Below are 27,950 nucleotides of genomic sequence, written 5' to 3' on the forward strand. Positions count from 1 at the left end.
CTAAAAAGATTCCTAAGTGATGTGACATCTATCGGAAATGTTCAAGAGATACACTCTGATAATGGCGGAGAATACACTGGTACAGAATTTCAGAATGTCTTACTAAATAACAAAATCAAGTTCACGTCTACAGCACCATATTCCCTATATCAAAACGGGAAAGCCGAGCGTAATTGGAGAAGCCTGCTAGAAATGTCCAGATGCCTGCTATCTGATGCCAATCTAAGCAAGAATTTGTGGACATATGCCGTGCGTCACGCTCAATACTTACGCAACAGAAGTTACCAAAGGCGCACTAACAAGACAGCATATGAACTCCTCACGAATCACAAACCAGATATGAGACTCATTTATACTTTTGGTGCACCATGTACATACTACAATGAAGGACATAAATTAAAACTGGATGCCAGAGGTTATGAAGGCATCTACCTCGGTATCAATACAACTAGTCAAAGTTATTATGTTCTCAAAACAAACCAGCAAGTGGTCACCTCAAGGAATGTAACTGTAAATTCAACTTCTCCGCTAGCCATTTGTGAACAGGAAGCCCTCATGGTTCCGCTCAGTGCTAATCAAGGTAAACGCACAGAGCCTGCTGGGGATGGTGATCTGTCATCTGGTCCAGCTACCCGGGTATCTCATCCAGAACAGAATGACGATGCACACATATCAGCCGAAGAGCTAAATGAAACAGATGGTACATCTGATATAGCTGTACCGGAGGACAGACCAACACGAGAACGTAGACCTCCAAGGTACTTATCTGACTACTACCTAACCACCACTGATTATGCTTACTAAGTACTGATGGATATCCCAAATACATACGAAGAAGCTATTCGTTCTAAAGATGCTGAATGCTGGAAAGCAGCAATGGACAGAGAAATGGATTCGCTTAATGCTAACGAAACGTGGGAGATCAAGCCCTTACCCAGCGATCGATCTGAGACCAAAGGTCGGTGGGTATATACGTTGAAGCAAGGAAAAGAAAAGAATCAAGTTGAGTACAAGGCACGATACGTCGCAAAAGGCTACTCACAAACATATGGGGTAAACTACTTTGACACTTACTCTCCCACAACTAGATTCTCCTCAATTAGATCCATACTGCAAATGGCAACCAACAGTGACCTCATACTTCACCAACTAGATGTTAAGGGGGCCTACCTTAACGCTCCAATAGATACAGATATCTACCTTGAGCAACCAGCTGGTTATCTTCAAACCGATGAAAGAAATACAAAGCTTACCTGCCACCTAAAGAAGTCGATCTATGGCCTAAAACAAGTGGACGTAACTGGCACCAAACACTAATTGAGTTTCTAAAGACGGAAGGTTTCCAGGCTGTTCAGAACGATCCTTGTGTTTACAAGAACAGAGCTGCAGACAACGAGCTAACATACATACTGTTCTGGGTTGACGACATTATAGTGGCCAGCAACACACTCACATCAATCAATAGAACCAAACAGAAACTAAGTCAAAAGTTCAGCATGGATGACAGGGGTGAGTTGAGATGGTTTCTTGGCATTGACTTTTCACGTCTTGACAATGGCAACTATTCAATGTCACAAGAACGCTATGTTGATAGTATTCTAAAAAGATTTAACATCACTGAATGTAATCCTACTCAAACACCTGCTGATAAACATGTTGTTTTAGAAAAAGCTACTGAGGGTGAACACAACAAGGTTCTTAAATCAAATTATCCTTACCGTCAAGTGGTCGGCAGTTTGATCTATCTCATGACTGCAACACGTCCAGATATCAGCTGGATAGTCTCCAAACTGTCACAGTTTCTGGAAAAACCAGGACCGCAGCATATCACCGCAGCCAAACGCGTGCTGAGATATCTCAAAGCCACCAAAAACTATTCACTGACTTTCAAACCAACAGATAATCAGCTTACTGGTTATACTGATTCAGATTGGGCTGGGGACACCGAAGACAGAAAGTCTACCACAGGCTATGTATTCACACTTGGGCAGTCCAGTGCACCTATTAGCTGGAAGACACAGAAACAGCAAACCGTGGCTTTATCATCCTGTGAGGCAGAGTATATGGCACTAGCAGAAGCTGTCAAAGAAATGATCTATCTTTGCTCATTCTGCTCCAGTCTTGGCATTGAACAATCAAACGACAACACAATCTTCTCCGACAATCAGGGTACTCTATCACTTGCTAAAGGTGATCCAGTTAAACACAATCGTACAAAGCATATAGACATTCGCTACCACTTTCTCAGAGAGCAGTCTAACATCAAATATCAATACATCCCGAGTTGTGATAACCCTGCAGACTGTATGACTAAAGCACTGGCGAAACCACAATTTACCAGTGCTGTAACACGCTTGGGTATGGCAGATTGAGAGGGGCTGTTGAGATAATACAATCTGCACACGATTAGACTGACTCATGTTTACTAATTAGCATTACTGTTCTACAATTTTCAGTTATCTTCTCCTTTTTGTTTTGTTTGCACTTCGTAGTTGTCTTCTCACCACGAAACATTTTTACATTACTAGTGGGTACTAAGTGTGTATCGATGTCTATGCTATATTATAATTATATTATAAGCTTATAATAGCTACGTCTATGTTCCTTCTTCTTCCTGTTTATAAAATAAAACGGCTAAAACGTATTTTTGTAATATACTAAAGTTTATCATCATCCATCATAATGGCATCTGCTCAGAACTCAACAAATTGATTGTTGTATTATACATTTTTAGAAAAAAGACAAAATTTCTTACAAGAAACTACAACCGATTTTTTGTAATAAAATAAAGTAAATGCAAAAGAGCGAGATGTTGAGAGCGAGGTAAGAATATTACATTAGAGATCCGTATGTCGATCGGGTTTGTTTGGAATCGAGCGATTTTGTTTCCGGTTTTTGATCGCGGGACTCTGTGAAACTATACGTCACTGCCCTGTACCTACAGAGCCGTACTTGATACAAACTCCAAACCTATCTCATAAAACACATGGTCAAGTACAAGGAAGTTTGTTGTTTTTGTATTATGTAGTCACGCTTCTTTTGTTTTGTACGCCACTGGCGAAACGGCAGGCAATGAAAATGATACGTAATTCGTAAGCGCGATAGTCGTTATCGTGGAATTGTAAGTATAACATCACTAATAGTTGCATTTTCGCGAGATAAGTCACTAATTCAAACACTTTTATATTACTTATTAATCTATATAGAAAACCTAATGTGAATGATTTATCTTTAAGATCAGTCAGATTGTTCCCACTGAGAGCCTCTAAAGGCAAAAAGATTTCTCACGTCTTTTTGCCTTTAGAGGCTCTCAGTGGGAACAATCTGATCTGATATGAGCTGTTTTGATGTCGCATAAATGAGTGTTTTTTGCTAATAGTGCCGGTAGGTTGTAAAAGCAGTACCTCGTTCGGCCTGTAACATTTTAATTGAATTAGAAGATGTTTGAAAGGTGTTAATTTTAAAAAAGTTGTTTTATTTTTAGTACCTTTTTTAACAGGTTTCATATGTACGATAGTAAAGCTGAGTAGGCCTAATTGAGACTATAGCTCTGACTCACAACAATTGATCTTTTTCTTCAACATACTTGTATTAGTGAGGGGGTAATATAGGGTCATATAAGAATATAATAACAGAGTTAGTCTATCGCATCCATTAGTGAAAGTATATAAGACAGTGTTGTGAGTTAATCGGTTCACTTCGCTAACAGACTGTCTGCCAGCAAATGTTTGGGAATAAGTATTTAAGAGCAACAATAAGTTAACAACAGTAAGTTTGCTATTGGTTATTAGCAAACCATTAGCTATGCATAGAATTGATTTATAACATTCGGGAAAGAGAGAATCGGAAGTTAACTGCAACATAATGACGACGAATCATCTCACTCTGCTCTACTTTAGATATAAATGATGGGATGAAGTATATACGTAGTCATATCATTTTCAATACAAATGAAGCATTTTATATAGTGCACAATGGGCTCCCAAAGTAAAAATTATCAATACGGCTTCGGATTTTGTGAACCCAAGTCATTCTCAACATTCATAAAAATGTAATGTTTGTACAGTGCGGTTGATATTATTTGATTTGAGTTTATTTTCATCATAAAAACAGATGCACACAGAGACATAAACTAAATAAATATACATGTATGAATAAGCAATCATAATACAATAGGGAGTGATGAAGGCCCACGTGCACAGTAGCAGGGCTAATCAAGGTGCAGGGACCGAGTTGACAATTTTCTTAATATAATAATGTTCACATATTAAGACCTAAAGCTATCCCAATGAGTCAAGTAGATGCCTTTTTAAAGCAATATTAAAACTATTTTAGTTTTCAATGTACCTGATCGATATTGGTAAGTCATTCCAATTACTGGACAACTGGTAAGTTACCTGTCACAGTTACACTCTGCAGCATTGCCCTATGCTTTTAAACAATAAATTAGTTTACTGTTTATTAAACTGTTATAAAGCAATGTCAAAATGTCAGTTTGAAAAATTTCTGAGGCTTTGAAAATTATACCCATGTTTTTATGCAGTTGACTTCTCAAATAATCAATATGAGAAGACCAGTTTAATGAGTTGTCAATCACTATGTTTCCATGATGCGCAGTGCTTCGGAGTTGCGCTATCTCCGAATCATGGAAACGGCGTCTTCGCACTGAAATCACTGCGCACTGATCAGTGCGAAGCCAGTGCAAATTCGCAGCAAGGAAACAGCGACTGCGCAGTGGCTGCGCATAGCTCTCATGCCGTGGAGACGGATTCTTCGAGGGCCATAAACTAGTACAAAGGTTGTCCTGCTAATCTTGTTGTTTTACTATTCTTCCGATCTTCTTTCACCTAAATTTAATTATGGTCTGCATTCACGAGGATGATGATGAGGTGATTACTTTCCTGGACTTTGTTATCGATGCCAACACTTTTCGAAAAATAGATGGCAAGTCCTAAATAAACGTTTAAATAATATATTACTTAAAATACTTATTAAAAATACATTACTATGTAAAAAGTGTGTTAAGGTTTGTAAAACCTTGTGAATGTGTATTGTAAATAAAAGTATAATGACGACAGAATCATAAAAAGACCGTTTATGACGTTCGGTATCTGTGATCGATTCTATTTCTCCATCAGGCGATTCGATTTATACAATTTCTCTTCTCTGGCTAATTTGCAGTATTTGCTGAAAACCACTGCGCAGCATGGAAACGTACAATCCCCTCGACTTCGGAGGGGGCCTGCTTCGCAGTACTGCGCACCATAGAAACATAGTGAATAACTACTCCTAAGAATTTCACATTTGTATCTTTATTTATTGGCTTTTCGTTGATACTTATATTTTGGCTAAGTCCGAACTTATTTTGATGATTTTTGATTATTATAACATTTGTTTTATCAATGTTAAGAGTTAGCTTGTTTGCAGTACACCAATTTTGAACTTTATCTAAAGCTGAATTGATTTTGTGGATATTATCATTTAATTTCTTGTTAGTAAAAACAGATTTGTATCATCAGCAAACAAAATAGTAGAGAAGGGTTTCGAATAATAAATAGAGAAGGAACAATGTAGGGCCAAGGATAGAACCTTGTGGAACCCCACATTCAATTTGTTGTGATTCTGATAGAGTAGATTTATTTAAATATACTGACTGAGTTCTATCAGAAAGGTAACTTTTAAGTAGTTTGACATTGCTACATGAAAAATTATAAGCTGCGAGTTTTAAAAGCAAAATAGAGTGATTTATGGTGTCGAAAGCCTTCAAGAAGTCAATAAAAATACCTAGGACAATGTTTTTTCCATTTAAAGCAGAAAAGACTGATTTAAAAAATCGGTTAAAGCATTATGTGTGCCTTTCCCTTTTTGAAACCCATAGGGGAGAGCGGGGTAGGTTGGCCCTATGGGGCAGGTTGGACTATGTCAATTTTGGAAAATATATGTGTGTTTGGAGTTTTCTTCCCATATGAAATATAGGTCAAGGTAATTACATCACTTCCTGTCAATGGCTGCCTCTCACATGTGCAAGGGTAAGTGAAATAATGTCAAATCTATAATTTTTGCTCAAAAAGTAACTTTATGAAATATAACTTGTGGTCAGCATATTCTTGATTGTGTTAATTCTACTTCTGTCATACTCTTAATAAGAGATGTCTAGCATATATTCAACCAAATTCAGATTAAGTTGGGAAGCCAGCAATAATAAAATTTTTGATGGTTGAAATTATGTCCACCAACTTCAGATGGGGCAAGTTGGCCTTTTGAAAAAGGGGCAGGTTGGCCTGTGGGCCAACCTACCCCATCAAGATTGTGAAATGGAAGTAAAGATTATGGCTTGTTTGAATCAGAATTAGGCCTATTCAGTGGAGTACATATCCAAACAGACTCCAGCATAAAATATAGGCATATTTGTTGTAGAAACTTTATACTAGAATTTGACAAGCAATTAATCATGGTTCGAAACTACAAGCGTAAAGCAGAACGAGGGGCGACCAAAGAGGACATCACAGCTGCACTTCGGTTTTTGAATGAAGGTGCCTCGCTGGACCAGACAGTAAAAACATTTAAAATTCCTGCCACAACCCTTAAAAGGCATAGAAAGAAATTGGGTGAGGGCTATACGCACTGTAAAACTGTAAAAATGGTTTTCAGCGATGCAATGGAGCTGAACTTAGCTAATCATCTTCAAGAGCTAGACCTTCGATTTTATGGTTTGACACCAGTTAAGTGTCGTGAATTGGTTTATGAGTACGCCAAGAGCAACAAAGGAGAAGTTACTATGCCTGAGAGTTGGAAAACAAACAAGACCGCTGGTAAAGATTGGCTTGCTGGATTCTTGAAGCGACATAAGCTGTCTTAAGAACTCCGGAGGCCACCTCACTTGCTAGACAGTCAGGATTCAATCGGCCAGCAGTTAGCTTGTTCTTCAACAAACTTAAAGAAGTGACAGATAGGTAAGCAAATCACACCGAAGTGGAAAGCAATGCGCTATTACTAACTGACCAAAAGAGACAAATTGAATTTTAAGCCTATATAAATTGTACAATGTTTAACCATGGATGTTTAACCATGGATATTAATACAGGCTCATGTTTCTAACTTTATTAAACCATCAAATCATTCATGTAAGGCCTACGGCTACTGTAACTATTTTGTTTCTGAATTGCTATGTTGTATTGTTTTAGGACCCAGATATCGCCTCAAAATATATACAATCTTGATGAAACTGGAGTTACCACCGTGCAAAATCCTGGAAGGGTGGTTAGCGTACTGGGAAAAAAGCAAGTGGCAGCAACTGCTTCTCAAGAGCGTGGGGAGCTCGTGACAATGTGTTGTGCCATAAACGCAATCGGCAATTCTCTGCCGCCATTTTATATATTTCCTAGAGTTAATTTTAAACAGCACTTTCTCAATAGAGCTGCTGCTGGCTCAAAGGGAGTAGCGTGCAAAACCGGGTATATGAATAGCGATATTTTCACAAATGATTACTTACCATTTTTCGTTAGCCATACAAAGCCCACCAGCAGTGAACCAATTCTTTTAATTCTGGACAATCATAGCTCTCATATATCTATCCAGTCAATTGAATTTTGCAAAGAAAACAACGTAATTTTGTTAACTCTCCCACCTTACACCTCTCATAGGCTCCAACCCCTAGATCGCAGTGTATATGGACCTTTGAAACGCTACTTGAACGCAGCGATGGACGATTGGCTGCGATGTCATCCGAGTCGCTACATTTCCATTTATGAAATGGCAGAGCTATCAGGCATAGCATTTACTAAAAGCATCACAAATTCTAACATTACAGCTGGATTTCGTGCTACCGGTATATACCCCTATAACTCAGATGTATTCGACGACAGTGATTTCTTTCCCGCAGATATAACTGACCAACCTGACCCCAAGGCATGTTCATATGCTGCACAACAACCAAATCTTAAACGTCAACTTGATCCTGAACGTCAACCTGATCCTGAGTCACAATCAAACGGTAATCCACAACCTTCTACATCTACCCAATAGAGTGTTCCATCAACTAGTAACTGCAGCAATCCAAAGCAACTTGCAGCAACACCAGTGGCTAAAAGACAACTGCCAGTTCAGCACATAACCCCAGAACAACTCATGCCCTTGCCGAAAGCCTGCAGTCACCAAAGAAAGTTGAACAGGAAAAAAGTCTCATCAGCAATTCTCACCGACACACCCGAAAAAAATCGAATAGCAGAAAATGCAAAAGCCAGAATACCAAAACCTCCTGCCAAAAAGCGAAAAAAATCACCAATGCCTGATTCCACCGATGAAGATGTTGTATCAATTGATTTAACTGATTCAGAATCTGGAGACAACTTTCTAGAATTGGAATATAATGACCAAGAGGTTGGGGACATAACTCAAGGAGCTCACGTGTTGGTAAAATACCCGGCAGGTAGGAAAACAGTATTTTATGCCGGGTGTGTTCTTGAAGTTATGGATGATGATAAGTTTGAAGTGAACTTTGTACACAAAGTCACCAACAGCAAGAATTGTGCGTTTCAATATCCCGACAAGGAAGACCGCGACTTGGTCAGCAAGGAGGACATTGTTATGAAATTAGGAGATCCGATTTCAACCGGGGGAACAATGAGATCAATTAAAAAGCTCACATTTGACGTTGATTTGAGATATTTCTATGACAATCTTCGCTAACCACCTTTATTGCAGTATTAACCAAATCATTACACATTTTCTGTTATTTTTTCTTTTCTTGATTCCCTGGCTGGGATTAGATGATGTGGCAAACATTCTTATTCAGCTGTACTTCAAATAACTGCTTGTATTGCAGTGAATAAATAAATGAATAAATAGTATTTATTTTTTGTGGTCAAACAAACTTTCTTAACACGTGTTTTGGTACATAATATAAACTAGATAATGAATACTCCAACCTGCCCCATTGAGAGGTCCAACCTACCCCGTGTGTGGGGTAGGTTGGACTTCTAATGATATGTTTAAAAAGTTTGAATAACCCTTGAAATAACTTTCTCAGGGCTTTTCTAAAGCAGCACAATGTAGTTAAGAGCTAAAAATGTGGTCATACAAAGAATCATCAGCATCTGATAAAAAACACAGAACCAATAACAAAAATTCTGAAAAGGGGGCCAACCTACCCCGGTCTCCCCTATTGATGTTTGGTTATAATGCTGTGTGTTTCCAAATGGTTCAGCGCCTGAGCGCTCATAACTTTCTCAAAAACTTTCGAAAAAACTGGTAGAATTGATATAGGTCTATAATTGCTAGACACCATTTTTGATCCTTTTTTAAACAACGTTAGTGCTTTTGCAATTTTCATGTTAGTAAGAACAGTGCCAATGTTAATTCCCATGCTTATTATATAGGTTAAGGGTAATGTAAGGTAGGGTGCACACATTTTAACAAGCTTAGTGGGAATCAAATCCAATCCTGCAGCTCTCTCTTCATTTAGACCAGTTAAAGTTGGCAAAATTATCATGCTTCATTCACATTTCTTGCATCATATACAGGGTTCCATTTTACATTTTTATATATACTTTCTAGATTATATGAATTTGTATTTTTGAAACATCGCTTTGATATTTTGGGAGTTACCTCACAGTTTTTGTCTTGAAAGATTGCAAAAGTTGGAAAGGGATCGGAGGTGTCTTTAGTAATAGTACCACACACTATATCATTTGATTCAAAGTTAACGATAATGTGATCAATACATGTCTTAAAAGTAGAGGTAACTCGAGTTGGAATATCTATTTAATTTCTAAAATTGTACTGATGAAAAATATCAATGTAACTAGAACTTCCCTCAATGCATTGATGTTGTTTTGCATTCACTATATTAGTAAACTCATAAAACCAGTTGTTTTGTACTTCAATTAACTATTTCGAATGTGGCCAGTAAATATTTGCTACAAATTGATACTGATAATGACTAAATAATGTTGACTATACACGACTTTTTGGGATGCAGTTGGTTTCAACATATATTTGAACATATTCTTTTCAAAAAATGGCGGCGTGCTTTTTTTGTTTATTAGCTAGTTTCCGGTGTGGGTAGCAACTGCGAACTTAGCTGATACAAAAGCTGCGATGAAATAAGTTAACTCGTCTACCTAATTACTGTAGACCGGCAGAATCTTTGTCAGTACTCAGATGTTTACACAGCATTTAGAGGATGCTAATATGACAAGTTTTTCATTTCCCTTATTTGAGGCGTCTGAGACATTCGTAATAATGTATCTGTAGCTGGATTAAAAGTTTTATTCTAGCCAACATGAGCAAATAAAAAATAAAATATATGCCAATAGAGCCGCGTAGGACTAGAATTTTATCGCAATAGCCGCTGTGAATACACGAGATAGAGACAGGTTGTATCACTTGTTACATCATTTTGGACAAGTCTTGGCATGGTTTTTTTGGCCTGGGCGTTTTTACCGCAATCAATTTTTTTCGATTTTAATCTTAAAATATCTTGACAATGAGATCGCCTAACACAACAAACAACATATCAACTGATAGACAAAAAATGCTTTCTTTTGAAATAACTAAAATTTGAGCCTATCACATCTTTAAGGTGATCTTAGCATTAGTTGCTAGCAAACTCGTTAACCAAGATGAAGGCACTTCAGAGATTCGCCGATTGAAGCTAAACTGTACATCAAACTCTAGCGAAAAGCTGACTTTATCATTGGTCGAGTCACTGTCACAATTGCTATCATTGGTCGAGTCATTTTTGCAATTGTTTCTGCTAAATTAAAACCTTGCATCAAAATTTAATTGTAAAAAGTGACTACATTTTTCCAACTTAGAGAATTGTTGAGTGATTCACATTGTTGATCCTGTATCATGTCAACGTCTGATGTTTTGCAGGTGTGGCTCGCTCCACCAGTCCTGATCTCACTATGCTGCTGAACACCATTTCAATCGGATTAATTCTTTGTGTTTGCTGTGTTCTACCCAGCTTTGCAAATGTCATTCCGTGCACCACAGAGTCCTCTGTAAGTTCTAAGCCAGTAACCATTCCCTGACCATTTTGGAAACTTTGAAATTGACAATAATTTGACATAAGCTAGCAGTCAGCAATCCTTGAATATGATTGGCTGATTCTACTTTATTGTTATGTATATCACCATGATATTTGGTAGCTTAAAAATTGAAATCAACAGGATTCACTATCTGATAGCCTCAGCTCTTGCAGTGAAACTTTAATACTTCTGATGTGGCTGCAAATTTTCTGCTTCAAATTACCCAAAATAGTTCCAAAGCTCTCTTCTTCTTCTTTTAGCCAATAATAATCTGTCTTACCCTTATGTTAGCCAATCACAACCTCTCTTACCCCTTCGGTTAATCATAACTTGCTGTAGCCTTCTGTTAGCCAATCACAACTTTTCTTGCCCTTTTGTTACCCAATTGTAACCTTTCTTACCTTTCTGTTACCCAATAATAAACTTTCTTACCCTTCTGTTATTCAATCATATTCTCTCTTACCCTTTTGCTAGCCAACCACGACCTATTACCCTTTTGTCAGGCAATCATTCTCTGTGGTACCCTTCTGTTAGCCAATCATAACCTCTCTTACCTTTCCGTTAGCAAATCATAGCCTGTCTTACTTTTCTGTTAGCCAATCATAACCTCTCTTACCTTTTCGTTAGCAAATCATAGCCCGTCTTACTTTGCTGTTAGCCAATCATAACCTTTCTTACTTTTCTGTTATCCAATCACAAGCTGTCTTTTGCTTTATTGCTCCTGACTTAACTTAAAAGCAGTCTATAGTAGGACAAATTTTATTGTTCAGCAAGATTTGAGCATATCTCAAGATTTACACTGCCTGCTTATATGTTTTTTTCTTTGTGTACTCAGATCAAATAATCATACCAACAGTTGCGGGTAGATGTCTTCTGCTTGGCTACAGTTTGTTAATGACAGTCTTTGATTTTTTTAGATGACCGTTTCATGTCTGGTTTCAGAAGACAAAGGTATGTTTTAGCTCTATACAATCATAAAATGTCTCAAATTTTATAATTCTTGTTGTTTGACGTTTAATACAGTCAAACCTCAAGAAACTCATGTGTCTTAGAGACAAATCTATATACATATTTCTCAATGTTGGCCATCGGTCATTGTATATGTCCATCTATAGCTATTGGAATCTTAGAATAAAGAATCCTTGAAGCAGAAGATTTGATCTAGGTACCTCCCATTAGCCAATCCGACACCTTACTATCTAAACCACACAAGCTTGATAGATTTGCCAGGCAATATATGTCACTATATTGGAGCGGATACGCTACCGCTTTTGGTCACGACGCAAAGTTATGGCGTAACATCATTGAGAAGCGGTAGCTCTTATTAGTAAGCTTACTCAAATTATCCATTGGCAATGTGCCGGGTTAATAACAAGTGGCAGGCAACTCTCATTATCTCTCATGGTTTATAAGCTGATTTTTAATACCCGGGCAGCACCGGGTAGCTCAGCTAGTATTATTCTAAGAATATGTTTATTTCGTTTGATTTACTTCAGAGCTCAAAGTTCAATGATACATATTTCAAGCAATGTTTGCTATAATAAGAGCCATGCCGATCCGTTTGAAGCCATGTTAGAAGTTGAGAAAAAAAAAAGTTTTTAAAGGTATTCGAACCGGGGACTTTCGGCTTACTAGATCGACCACGACTGACACACTACCAACGTTAGTTAGGTTATAGTTATCTATATATATATATATATTTCTCAAAGTATGTATGTGTGTCCTTCCAGCTATAGCTATTATTAGAATAGTTGTAGCTGGACAACGCTGACGCAGCGTCATGGCGTACTGTCATTAGAAGCCTAGCGCTTATTAACTAGCTTACTGAAATTTTCCATTGGCAATGTGCCAGGCTAATAGCAAGCGGCGAGCAACTCTCATTACTTCTCGTTGTCTATAAGTTGAGTTTTCATACTATTTTCTATTGGCAATATGCCAGGCTAATAGCAAGGGGTAGGCAACTCTCATCACTTCGCATCGCTTATAAGCTGATTTTTACTACCCGGGCAACGCCGGGAAGCACAGCTACTATACATATATATAGAAGCATAAAATCCGAGCAGAATACTCAATAATCAAATCAGAGGAAGTTAAAATCAGCAAAACAGACTATAACTTTAGATAAAACACTTCATTACTAATAGTTTCATGCTTGCTGAGAGCAATCTTCAGATCTGAAGATGTCTACAGCAATCTTCAGATCTGAGGATGACTACAGAAATCTGAAGATTGCTCCCAACAAGCATAAAACTATTAATAAAATGTTTCACATAAAGAAATAGTCTGCTTTACCGATTATATATATACATAAATATACATTGTATAGTAAAGTATTGTATACATTATATATACATTGTATAATATTATATATATTATATATACATTGTGCCGGTATAGTATAATATTATATACATTATATATACATTGTGCCGGTATAGTATAATGTTATATACATTGTATATACATTGTATAGTATAATATTCCCACGACCAAACGCGCGGAGCGAATGTTTGAGAGTATTTATGATAAATGCATGTGCACACAACTTACAAAAATTAAAACTTACCTATCTGATCGGATTATACGTAAATAGACAGATTAATTCGGCCAAAAATCGCCACAAAACTCTTGAAAAGCTTGGTTTAATAATAGTTAAGACCGGCCTACGATACGCCAATAAAGCCGTGCGACAGATAGTAGAACTATTTAGCAGTGCGCATTTCACGAGAAAAACATGCTCATTTTACCAGTCTATGGCATTGTTTACTTGCTAAGGTTTCTAATATTTTTGTTAGATTTAATTATAAGAATAATTAATCGAATTTATCCGAAGGTTTCTGTAATAAACGTAGACCGTTTGAGGCGTAGACCGATTTACAGGTATGAAATTGTGGTACACAGTTTATCAGCCTATGTTTTTTTGTCCAATTACCGAAAGTTTCATTGAATTATTTAAAACGTTAGCCGAAATTCTTTATAACTTATGTACAAGCTAAGGCCGAACTACAATGCCCCTTTATGACGAGAACATTTTTTTATTTTGCTGTAGTTTGCAGAAAACTTCCAGACGCGTGAACGCTCATACTTGCTTTCTGTTGCTACATTCAACACAACCAACTTTCAAACTGTGTATAGTACACAGCAGCTTGCCATTTTACTTCTAATTTTGCATTTCAGAGTTATAATAAACATATTTCCTTATTGTTGTTGTTAAATTACATACATTACAGTAGGCTAGGCCTACAGCTTTAATTAATATTTATTTTATTGTTGTAAAACATAGCTTTGAGATAGTACTCGATTAGGCATGATTTGTTGTGTGATTAGGTGTGATTTATTGTTGTAAAATATACTTTTTGACAACTACTTTTTCAACAACCAGCACTGCCATTTCTTTTTCCCATTATCACATATTCCATTATCAGGTCGTGGGCTGTATGACAGGGGAATTTCTAGTTATACGATGGTATAATGACTAGCAACATGGAGAAGGAAGGACAAGCAAATAGGTTCATAGGTCCTGGTATCTTTTGTGTAAAACTTTGGTTATGGGCTGTAACTATATTGACTAGCTCTAAAGAGGTAGTCAATATAAATGCAAGGCTAATGAGTATAAGGGTATTTCCCTTCACAGAGAACGTATAAGAGGAAAATGTTTCTATTATTCCAATTATATATCAATACATGAATAGTTCATGTTAATCTGCACATGAATAGAATCAGCTTCCTTTGAATCATATTTCTCCATGTAAAAATAGTTCCTGGTCGATAAAACTCAATAACTCCTGGACTCTCCATTCTCTCTAGATATTTGTTTAGCAGGTTACAAGAGTTTACTTCCTGCTTTGAGGAGTTGAGAATTTAGCTTTGGGATAAGGAGTTTAGAGTTTAGCTTTGAGATAAGGAGTTTAGAGTTTAGCTTTGAGATAAGGAGTTTAGAGTTTAGCTTTGAGATAAGGAGTTTAGAGTTTAGCTTTGAGATAAGGAGTTTGTCTTTTATTTTTCTTGCTGATTGCTATTAATGGTCTGAATTTCCTGTCAGTATAATCACCAGCCAACTCTTACCATACAGTCAGGCCTTGATGTAAGAGTTGATCCATTCTGATGTTATCATCATAGCTCCAAACTGACCTATGTCAAATTAATATTCGCAAAAGTATATATTGTAACCGGATTAATTTTTTCAGCAGCTCAAAAATACAGTGATAAATATGTATAATATTTATATATATGTATATATTATTTAAAATAAATGCATTATTTAATACTGTCTGGTAACCAAATATAAAGTCCTAGGTAATATGTAAAAACTAATTTATTACACTGCAATTAGTAAAGAAGATTTCTATTCGAATTGTAATATTAGTAAGAAAGGTTTCTATTGCTGCTGTATTGTTGCTAAAAGGTTTCTATCGCTACCAGAATTTACCAAATGAAAACCATCATTTGCTCAAATTGTATGTCGTGTGTTGAAAGGTTCATAAGTAGAAATAGTCAGAAGTCTGTTTGTCTATACTTAGTACTAGTAGACATGATATCTCCGTGAGCCGTGAGAAATCATCATATGTAATAAGTATCCGCACAATTATTCTGTTGTACAGCAAGTGGATGTAAGTAAGGGAACATAGTTCTTATTATAGTAAATACTAGCCCAATATGTTGCACAGGTGGTCGAGTGGTGCAGGTGATGGTATGCCTGGCTGCTAAGCTGAATATCAGAGTTTGATTAGTTTTGTTTAGATCAGAGTTTGGTATAAAGTAGTTATGAAGTTAATAAAATTGTTAATAAATTAATATTTAATAAATTGTTTTAACAGTTGCTTTGCGTTGTACAAAACATGGCTATATCTTATAATTTTATATGCTACGCCTTAGCTTCCTCATCCAGCAACAACATACTGGTATAGAGTTATTAGCGCTCTAGGCTAGATAATGACCAGGAAAACTACAGGAGTAGCAATTTGGCTAGCTGCCATATCTGGAATGTTTTGCTTGGCAGTGAGTTGTTTAAACAAAGTGCCTTGTGACCGCTTTTATACCTGTCAACATGGAGTATTAGTAATTAGTTTGACAGGTGAGACAAGCCGGATATTCGGAGTACGTAATCATAGAAAGGCATTTCTAAATGCTTGTTTTTAAACTACATGGCTACGAGCACTTTTAAGGAACAAAAACTTTTGCGTGTATTCGGTAAAATCAGACTGTTCAACTTTTTTTAGTTCTGCCTCTTCCACATGCTAACAATATTAGACAACTTGTGTTTAAATCACAAATCTACGAACACTCGTAGTAAATGTCTCAACAAGCTTATAATGATAAAATGTTTAAGAAGTTATGCGGAGAATATTTTCTATAACATTTGCTATCATAAAAACCGTGTTCGTTCGTCTATCTGGAGCCACTGTTAGAGGTTTGGAAAAAGATTGCTTTTAACAGGATTTGAACTCACGACTGTCAGCTTGGTAGACTGACAATACAGTAGCCTGCACTAATCTTACTCCTTGCTGTTTATTGGAGTACTTACGCAGTTAGTTATTACACCGGAGGGTCTCTAAGCGTGTGTGTGACTGCCAGGGTGCTAGTGTTATTATAAATACATGATTCCTACTGACCATTTTTATTTTACCATCCTGTGTAGGCATATCCATAATAAATTGTTTATGATTTGTTATCCTTTAATGTTTAGTGTACCCTGTATTATTACTATGCATTGTCTCTCTCTGTTATAGTAATTAGCTCTGGTCACTATGTTTTTGTCTAATTATGATGAAAACTGCCTGTCCCTTCTGCCGTGTCCCTGTCATGCCCATGGTCACTCTCTCTCTCTCAGCTCTGATCACTATGTTTTTGGCTAATTGTAAAGAAAACTGCTGTGTCCCTTTTACTGCTCTACAATAATCAAAACCACCGAGTGCAAGGCAATAAGATAAATATGTATTGATCAAGAACATATATGAATACTTGTGATTCAATGTGGGCGCATAGCATACGAAGAACAACATGCCAGAGACTGCCAGCGATCCAGCCTCCTTATATATCATCTTGTTTCATACGGGCTCCATCCATCGGTCTCTCAGTCTTCTGTCAGCGTCGGAGACCGTCTCTCGGTCGACCGGGTTCTCATCAAGCCGGTGATCGGCCCAATCGTTTCGTCGATCCTTGGGTTGTCGAGGCAGCTGGCTCTCTTTAACTTCACCTTAAAAAGCCTATTCGAGTTTAGACATGGAGACAAAAAGATGAAAAATGAATGAAAAAAGATGAACAATGGTATACATACAGAACAATCTAGAACAATGGCATATGTACTGAATAGTCTAGAACAATAGCATATATACAGAATAATCGCGAACAATGGTATATGTACATGTGCTGCCTACTAGTTGTCCTACTACTGTTTCCAGTCCAACTAATTGTCAATATGTCACCAATAGGTGTTACATTACCTCTAAATGGATTTGCTATTTCTTAGAATATATCTCTAACTGGAGTTGTTATTCTTTCAAATATATCTCTAATTGGAGTCGTTATTCCTTTGATTACATCACAAATTATTATAAATTTAGAAAATATAGGCGTATAAAGGGCATTTATACCAAACTATTTCTGATGTTTTTCTTGTAAAAATGTGTGCTGTCACTGTTTTATCTATTGTTGTCTCATTAAAAATAAGCTACTTATAACAAACTTATGCTAGACCCTCCATATTAGACCATTTTATTACTCCTAACACTGTTGACTAATATTTCATAGTTTTCAGTGAATACGAAATAAGTTCAAGAGAGAATGATCGAATGCAAGCTCAAGAAACAGTTTTATAAATTCTCTCAAGGTCTGGTTTCATAATCTCGCTGTTGCTGTCCTGTGTCCTTTCATTGTTTGGTGAACTCATCAGTCTGCCTCCTTTGCAGATGATTGCTCTGGTCAAAGTAATATTAGAATAGAAAGGAGCGTATTCTCTAAAGTCATCAATCACACGGGCCTTGTATTCAAGAGCCCTGGTAATGACTTCAACAGCATGACAATTTCATGGAACGCTCCATCCCCTAAAGGTAGGCTGGAAAGTGCCCAGGTAGCCTCTTCAGGCAAATAGTCAGGTTGAAGCAAGTACGATGAAATAATATGTGGATTTATGCCATGAATCACGACCCAGTGGTCCAGCGTGTCTGACCTGCAAACAACAGGTTGGAGTTCACTACCCATAAAAGGCCCTTGGCGGTGACAGAGATGACATCTCACCTTATAAGACATGCACAATTGGGCCTGTCTTTTGTGGAAAAGTCTATTTTCCAATCTTTTTTATTGCGACAAAATTTTATCAATTGTAGTCTTGAAACAAGATGAGAGAAAAATATGTATACTTTCTAACAAAATAGTGTAAAATTTGACAAGAGTTTTAATAATTTGAATCTGCCAATAAATCTATCAATTTAATCTTTTGTCAGATGACTTGATCCTTCATATGATTGAATCTGAAACACCAACAGAGAACATTATTCAACAATTACTGACCTTTGAGAACAGTTATTTCATGTGATACCCATTTCATATTAGTATCGTGTGGAAGACCATAGGGTCATGTCAGTAATGTGTCAAAGGTCATAAGGTCACATATCATTTTAGTATTGTGTAGAAGGCCGGAAGAGGATATCGCAATTGTCTCGATAGCTAACATTATAAGATAGGATCTCACCCTGCATTATTATTATTATAGCTGTATTTATCCTTTTTCAGACTTGTATGATGCAGAAGGATATATGCTGAAAGTCTATCGTCACTTGGATATTGGCAGGGTAAGTACAGGTGCCAATATCAGTAAAATTATCCCTCATTGATCGTAATTAAAGGCTTGTTTGTAATTTGCTATTGGTCACTTGAAATCAGTTCCTCTGTCAATTGATCACCTCAAATTGGTTCCTCTGTCAATTGATCACTTCAAATTGGTTCCTCTGTCAATTGTTATGTACGCTGGCGGTTTCTATCCCAAGGTATTAGCCTGCAAAGGTATTTATAAATCATTCAGATCATGCCATGCAATACCACCTTTATTTTGTCCATTCAGCCATTACAGTTGACACTTTACTAAATAAAGTTAATTTTGACAAGCTAGGTCTACATTTTGTAATAATTGTTACTGTAGTCAAATATAACACAGCATACTCATGACTAATAAAGTGCACTGACATTTTTGTACGATGATAACAGCCTATTTACATATGGATGGAAATATTCTCACTTTTAGCTCTTACGAAGGTCACTAGTATAAATTACAATATTTTTGTTGATACCAGTGACTGGTACTCTGTTAATATCTGGAGTTGCTGACTTTGTCTATTTTTAGCTCTGCTGCTCATTTCACGATTGTTTTGACCTAGGAAGTTTAAGTTCTGGTATGTCCGGTGTTTCTGGTATGTCCGGTGTTTCTGGTATGTCCAGTGTTTCTGGTATGTCCAGTGTTTCTGGTATGATCAGTGTTTCTGGTATGTCCGGTGTTTCTGGTATGTCCGGTGTTTCTAGTATGTCCGGTGTTTCTGATATTATCAGTGTTTCTGGTATGTCCGGTGTTTCTGGTATGATCAGTGTTTCTGATATGGTTAGTGTTTCTGGTATTGCTGGTTTTGTTTAGTATGGTTGGTGTTTCTATTGTGATTAGGGTTTCTGGTGTGATTGGTGTTTCTGGTATGATCTCTGTTATTAGTACGGTCTGTGTTTTTGCTATGGTTGGTGATGTTTTGGCTCCAGTGCCATAAAAGTGCCCAATTTATTTTTTAATTTGGTTGAAGTTTTGATACATTGTTTTCAAGAGTCAAGCTCTCACTGTAGATTCTGCAGTAATAGACATTATGGAAGCGGCTATTGAATCTACTTTACTACAATGGACCCCTGGGGTCCACTGCAGAAAGGTAACAGCGTACCTGTCTTGCAGTTTTTTCGCCTTGCGATGTGGAACACATAAGGTCCTGAAAATGCCGTAACAAGAGGTTTAATGTCGTAACAGTGAATATTACAGCATTAAACCTCTCGTTACGGCACTTTCCTCGCCACACAACATAACAAAAATGTCTCACAATGCACCGTGTACGTTGGAGTCGTGAAGATGCCGCTATGCTAGTTGCTGTAATCCTTCAAAACAACACCTGAAAGAGATGCGATGCTCTCTCTCTCATTTCAGTATTATTCGTGTTTCATAAAGGCTTGATTGTGCGTGATTGAAATGACATCAAATTTATTGTACATTATTGTGTTTAGTATAATATTTATTACAGACTTCAAGTTACCAAGGTTAATATAATATTTTGTTGCTAATTTTTAACATGTACATTTTATATACAGTAAATGTATATAGAATTTGATGCTTTTTTACCGGATGGGGTGTTCGCATAAGATTATTACAATGGTTGTCTATAGCCTTTTATATGACACTAGCTGCATTACCCGCCTACAGGAACAGATTCACACCTACAGGAACAGATTCACGTGCAGCATAAGGTTTATTGAGAGTGGTCTTTCATACTGTATAACAACTCGAAATATGCAGTCTACTGAAATTGTTGCCCTGAATATGCATGCACATATTATACATGTCAATAATTTTTGGGAGAACAATGGAAGTCTGCAATGTGTTTTACAGCTAGATGCATGTAAAATCTAGTAGATATTCTAGATTCATGTGTCTAGATTCAAGCATCCGTTCATACCCGTCTATATTTGCAGTTGATGATTGCGCACTTCTGCCGCCGAGCACCCGCCTTGGCTGACCAGTCTTTACCTCGCAGTTGACCATCATGCTCTTACACTCACCTCGCAATCAATCACACTGCACTCGCAATCAATCGGCCCGCACCCGCCCCGCAATCGATCCCCTTGCAGTCGCCATGCAATCAATTGCCTCGCACAAGCCTTGCAATCAATAGCCTCGAATGCGCAACCAATCGCCTCGCAACCAATTGCCTCGCACTCGCAATCAATCACCTCACAATCAATCGCCCAGCACTCAATCGCTTCTTAATCAACCGTCTCGCACTAGCCAACTCATTCATCTGAAAAGCCGTGCCTGAATACTCTCGCTGCACTCGGGGCGAAAAAGGTCTTCCATGCATCTCCGAGTGACGCCACGGCCCCAAACTGCTAGGTGCATTACCAGTCCGTGAGAACAGATTCATTTACAGCAAGAGGTTTATTGAGAGTTGTCTTTCATACTGTAAAGCAACTCCAAGTATGGAGTTTACTAAAAAAATTTGCCCTGATCACACTATGCATACACATATTCAGTCATATATGCCAATAATTTTGGAAGAATAGAAATCTGCAATACGTTTTACAGCTAGTCTACAATGCAACAGTCTCAAACCACTCAAATCGCAGTTGCCCTATTTGTGTACAGAGAACTGATAATGAAATTGACATTGCTAGACAAACTGAAGTTCTTCAAACGGGCAGTATTGAAAAGTTTTGCATCTTTTAAAAAAATATACAAAATATTTTGCTATCGCCAGCATTCATCGAATGGAGACTTCTACATGCTTAAAACACTAATTGTAGCTCACCAGTTTTTCGTCTATAGCCTGTGTTTTGACATGGTACAGTCAAACATGGATAACTCGAACTTCACGGGACCGAGCAAAAGTGTTCGAATTATCAGAGCGTTCAAGTTATCAGAGCACTGTCACAAGTCCATGTATTTACTTATTTATTAGTAGATACATGTACATATGCAAACTATAATATAAATCAAAAGCACAAATGGCTTGTTTCAAATTAAATGCTTCTAATGTAAAGTTTAAAACGTTTTTATCAAAAAGTATAGAGATTTTTCTATCACTTGAGATTGGTTTGTTGTTTGAGGTGATGTTATTGCCAGGACGTTTTTTTAGATTGACATTGGCAAAACTTGATCGTTGTTGAAATGCTCAAAAGAAAAGACATCTTTTTCTTTTGAGCGTTTTACCCACGATCAATTTTGCCGATTTTTCTTGAAGTTTATGCAACTTCAAGAAAAAGTTACCAAAGAAAAATCCCTTACTTTACCTGGGATTCGTTAAGAGCAACACTCCGAGGCAGTTCAATTAAAAGTTTTACGAGGTTTAACGGTACATTGTATATCACTCACGCTTTTTGAATGGATACTTATTGAATGTACACACGTATTTTGTGTTTAGGTCAAACGATGAATAGTTTTTTTAGCTAAGACAACGTATACGTTTAATAAAAAACAATTTTAAGACGTTTTAAACATTCAACATTCCGACGTTGATTCAACACGGAATCAACGTCGGAAAACTATTCGTCACGGGCTAGCCGGGTCACGCACTCAAGGACTTTCGCCACGCACATACAAAACAACATGCTGTTTTTGTTTTGTATGTGCATGGCGAAAATCCTTGCGCGCGTGACCCAGCAAGCCCGTGCTATTAATCGTATAGCACTATAAATCAAATTTGACCAAACCTTTAGAAAAGTCGTTGACAAAATTATTTTGCCGATGGTGGTAATAACAACGCTTATGAATTACGAAAATATGAGGTTTACCTCTATGGCTTTGAATAAAGTGATTTTGTAAAGCGATAACAACCGTTTCGGTAGCCGTTGGGCAAAAAAACAGTTCGAATTAACAGTGTTGAGTTCGAGTTATCTATAGCAATTTATCATTACGTGGGAACGGACCAAAGAAACCGTTCGAATTAGCCATGTTTTCGAGCTATCCGTGGCCGAGTTATCCATGTTTGACTGTATATACAGACAGTAATGAGGTTGTGTCGATAAAATTTATATGTATAACAGCGCAGACAGTATGTCAGGGCAGATACAGCATTAGCACCTTACAATAATAAAACATAACGCCAACATGATAGCCTTTTTATGAGATACAATAAAACAAACAAATGCATGAAAATATATATATACTGAACAACATTTTTTTGTTTTTCTGTCGGGTGTATGAACAAACAGTTTTCGGCTTGTGCCTACTTTTGAGAAGGCGACGTACAGCTGGTCATGACTAAAGCAGGGTGACAGTAAGTCGATACCAGCTGCTCTCTTTCTTCTCACCATCGCCTATCGCAACCCTCGGAGTACTCGTGCAAGTTCTGTAGTAGTAAGTTACAGTAGGCCTACTCGTAGCTGGAAAAAAATTAGTAACTCAGCTGCTGAAGGAAATGAACTTGTCCAACTATCACAAACGGTGGCAAATCCAACGTTATTAGGTAGTTGAGGTGTGGCAATTTATAGACAATACAACATGCATTGTATAAGAAGCACTTACCTTTTTGATGTGAAAATTTAGTAGGTGAGAACTGCGTTTTTCTAACGTTTACGTGACCTTCGCAGTACACGTTGGCAGTAAATATTAATTGCATGTAAATCACTAATAATTTATTTTATTTAATGAGTAGTACATTTGTATAGCTGTATAGACACTTTTGTAGGCTGCAGAACTCAGGACGGTGCTTTTTAACACGACAGCAACTTTCCTGTTTAAAAAGCGTGCTAACCAGAGATTTCGGTTAATGAGGTGAAAGAAAAACAACAGAATCGCCGCACCTTTATATAAGCCGCCGTGCTCAAATCGTCAGACAAAAGTAGCGGTTAATAGTCCGAAATTACGATATTTACTACTCATATTAATTCGGTCGGCTTCGTACGACTGAATGGCAAAAGAAAGACCGCTCTATAATTTATTTACTGTCACTACTCGTCTTAATTCAATTCACTTAGTATGACCGAAATTCGTACGACGATAAAAGGAAAGACCGCTCTATAAGGCGGACAGACAGACAACGATTGCCGTTTATATAGTAGATTATTGCGGAAGAGTGTTTTTCCAGTGGTTGCAAGAAACAAATGTTCACATGACCTTCCCGGTACACGTTGGCAGTAAATATTAGTTAGATGTTATTTGCTAAACATTAATTTATTTAGAGAGTAGTAAATTTTATTTAATTCACTACTGATATTTACTACTAATTTAATTTTACTACTTACTCATATTGATTAAGTTTGCTTCGTACGATCGAATCGAAAAAGAAAAGACCGCCATATAATCTATTTATACAGCTCCCATTTGGGAGTTATCGGTAACTAGATATATCAAGATGACAACTCATATTATTAGCATATCAGTATTTATCGTCCATCCCTACGATGAATAGTAGGTTACGTATTATAATAGAGGCGTGTACTAACCAGATACTCCCGTTAATACGCCCTGGCGATGAAAGAAAAAACCACCGAATAGCCGCGCCCTTATATAAGCCGCATGGCTCACAAACCATCAGAAAAAAGAAGCGGCTAATAGTCCGAAAAGTACGGGATTCTATAAAGCGGATAGACAGATAGACGATTGCCGTTTATATAGTAGACTAGCTGCATTACCCGTGTTCGGGAACAGATTTTCGTAAAGCAATAGTTTTATTGAGAGTTGTCTTTCATACTGTAAAACAACTCCAAATATGCAATCTACTGAAATTTTAGTGCTGATCTGACTGCATACACATATGCAGTTGTACATGTCAATAATGTTGGAAAGACCAATGGAAATATGCAATGGGTTTTACAGCTAGTCTACGATGCATCAGTCTCGAACCAATCAAATCGGAATTGTCCTAATTTTGTACACAGAACTGATTATGAAATTGACAAGCTAGGCAAACTGAAGTTCTTCAAACTGGCAGTATTGAAAAGTTTTACATATTTTCAGAAATTCTAGAAAATGTTTTGCTATTACACTGCTTAGCTATCACCAGCATTTATTGAATAGAGACTTCTACATGCTTGAAACACTAATCATGAATCACCAGTTCTTCATCTATAGCCTGTGTTTTGACACGGTATATACAAACTTTGCAGCAGTAATGTGGTCGTGTTAATAAAATTTATTATCAATAAAATCTACTATATAAATTACATATATGGCCTCTCGCCTTTCCAACGTAAGGCATTACATCTGGAGCATTTTTGGACATTTGTCCCATAGAAAAATTCGGCCCTATACTGTGTTGCAGGACTGTAGTCAAGTGCGAAGTTTTCTGTCTATACGCAGCGCCTGCATGGTAGCAGCTGCTGTAGTTAGTGCATCTTGCTGTTGTCGCCGGTTCATCTGCTCAGAAAATGCAGCTCGCCGAGCAGCTGTTGTAGCTAGTGCATCATGTTCTTGTCGCCGCTGCATCTGCTCGGAGGCTTCTGCATGTCTGGCCGAAGTAGCGGCTGCTCTGAGCCGTTTGAGTCGCTGCTGGGTCGGTTCAGTAGTCTCTGCACTTCTAGCAGCTGCAGCATCTATTCTGGCCTGCTATCGATGTACCTGTGTTTGTTCAGCGGTTTCTGCTCTTCTAGCAGCTGCTATTCTGTTTCGTTGTAGGCGTAGCTGTGTTTGATCTGCAGTTTCTGCACTTCTAGCAGATGCAGTAGCTATTCTGTTTTGTTGTAGGCGTAGCTGTGTTTGCTCTGCAGTTTCTGCACTTCTAGCAGATGCAGTAGCAGTTCCGTTTTGTTGTGGGCGTAGCTGTGTTTGCTCTGCAGTTTTTGCTCATCTACCCGCTGCTTTGCGAATTCGGTCTCTTTCTCTACGGGAATCAATCTGTTCTTGCGTTTGGGCAGTAGGTTTTTTGGAAGGCATTGCACTGCTTCAAGCATTTTTAAAATTGAATGAGATTGGCTGCTTTTTTGTAATATACACTGCTCGCTTTCTTCTCACCGTCGCCTATCGCAACGCTCGGAGTGCCCGTGCAAGTTCTGTAGTAGCTGTAGTTCTGTAGTACTCATAGCTGGAAAATAAGTAAAAGTAACTCAGCTGCGGAAGGAAATGAACATGTTAACTATCACAAACAGTGGCATATCCAACGTTTTTAACCCTTTCACCGAAGTAGACTCATTTATGCGTTTTCTATGGTCGAACGCCGTAGACGCATATTTGCGACTTCCCCAGCAATTGAATTTTATTATTCGTTGATAACATAACCAACGATCTTTTATAGCAGTTACAGTGTCGTCCAAAGATTACTCTATAAAATTAGCCTAAAATTTAATTTTAAATCTTCGTTTGAGAATTTCCAACCTAAAAACGAAGATTTTTTGTGCGAGTTCATTAAATGCGTCCGAGTTAAAAAACAAATAACTACTTGTGTTGATGAAATTATAGACGACTCAGATTTTTGTGATTACACAGATAATTAAAACGCACAAAGTATAGACACAACAAATTTTTTGTATAGCAGTGCTTGTTAACATGTTGGCAAAATGAAATATATAACCAAAACAAATGTTCTAGATCGAGTTTGAAATTGAAATAATATCGTATACATATTAAGAAATATCGGCAAAATGGCTGGCAGTAGGCCGATAGCTAAATTTGTACACGGACGCAAGTGAAAGGGTTAAGTAGTGGAAGTGTGGCAATTCATAGACAATACAACATTGATTAAGAAATACTTACCTTTTTTATGTAGAAATTTAGTAGGAGAGATCTGCGTTTTCCAGTGTCCGCAAGAAACCAACGTTCGCGTGACCTTCTCGGTACACGTTGGTAGTAAAAATTAATCGCATGTAAATTACTATTCATTAATTTAATTAATTTAATGATTAGTACATTTTTATAGCTGTATAGGCCGCCGAACTCAGGACGGTGCTTTTTAACACGACAGCAAACTTGCTGTTTCAAACGCGCCAGTGTCGTTGGGTGCCGTAAAGAGGCGCGCGCTAACCGGAGATGACGTGTTTTTGCGTAAAACCGATGAATAGGCTATGTATAGAGGAGTGTACTAACCGGAGATTCCCGTTAACGCGCCCTAGATACCTAGTAGCGGCTAATAGTCCGAAAAGTGTGGTACTCTATAAGGCGGACAGATAGAGAGACAGACAGATAGACAACAATTGCCGTTTATATAGTAGATTTTTGCCTTATGATCCCAAAACCATAACGACTTACATGTAATATCTTATGGTGAGGCCCTCTGTATTTTTGTTTTGATCAGATTGACCGTCAGACAACGGGTTGCATCGTCAACCATTTTACTTATTTTACAGAGCCTTGAGTTGTGTCGAGTGCTCAATGTGACCAGCAATGGGAGCAGCGTCGGTGTCTCGGATGTTGCTGTTACTTTCAACTATACTATCAAAGAAATTGCATCTGGTGATGATCTCTATAGCTACGAGATCTACACACTTCCCTTGACCTCTCCGGAACCTTCTAAGTTTTCTAGTGGCTACATTCAGTCATTGTCAACCGTAACAGGTAAATATAGTTCAGTGTCTGCAGATGATTTGCAGAATCATCTGGGATATAGTGGGAACCAGTCTTTACTCTGTTGGTAACCAGCAGATAAATCCAATAAGACATGTTTATTAGGTATAAAATATGCTTTGTTTTCAGGCAATTGCACGATTATCGTAGCCTCAGAACATTAAACTGTTAAAACGATCTTGCGGCCATGACTTGTGCTGATGCATTGAATGAATTTATCCTTTGTCGAGAGGTTTACCCAACTCCAGTACCATAGCATAGTCTAATCAAGGCAAAATGTGCCCTAAACCTCCTCAGATTTTGAGGGGGACTCAAATTGAGTTTGAAGGTTTCATGTATCTACAGGTTTCGAGATCTACACACTTCCCTTGACCTCTCCAGAACCTTCTAGGTTTTCTAGTGACTACATTCAGTCATTGTCAACCGTAACAGGTAAATATAGCTCAGTGTCCGCAGATGATTTGCAGGTCTGGTGTGTGAAAGCTGAATTTTATTTGGTTTAACTGCTGTTGAATGCATATTGAGAAGAGGTTTTATGCTGAGTTCCATGTTTGCATATTCCAAATCAATTTGACCTACACCCTATTCACCTATTCCCCTTTGAGAGAGGGATATCTTCGCCTCTCACTTTACCTGCTTAAACCGTGTAAAAACAACCTTTGACTACTGCTCAGACTTACAGTCGA

At 37.6% G+C, this 27,950-nt stretch overlaps 1 protein-coding gene across 1 annotated transcript in view; it reads left to right on the plus strand.

Moving 5' to 3' along the window:
• Positions 1-3,049: 3,049 nt before the first annotated feature.
• LOC137398189 (uncharacterized) overlaps positions 3,050-27,950 on the plus strand; it is a 35,681-nt gene continuing 10,780 nt past the window's right edge. The window contains exons 1-6 of the mRNA XM_068084295.1: positions 3,050-3,121; positions 10,879-11,006; positions 11,951-11,984; positions 17,942-18,082; positions 18,765-18,823; positions 27,048-27,255. Coding sequence (XP_067940396.1) covers positions 10,911-11,006; positions 11,951-11,984; positions 17,942-18,082; positions 18,765-18,823; positions 27,048-27,255 — 538 coding nt within the window. The 5' untranslated portion in view covers positions 3,050-3,121; positions 10,879-10,910. The remainder of the gene's footprint in view (positions 3,122-10,878; positions 11,007-11,950; positions 11,985-17,941; positions 18,083-18,764; positions 18,824-27,047; positions 27,256-27,950) is intronic.

Source organism: Watersipora subatra, chromosome 6 (assembly GCF_963576615.1).
Source record: "Watersipora subatra chromosome 6, tzWatSuba1.1, whole genome shotgun sequence".
NCBI lineage: Eukaryota > Metazoa > Bryozoa > Gymnolaemata > Cheilostomatida > Watersiporidae > Watersipora > Watersipora subatra.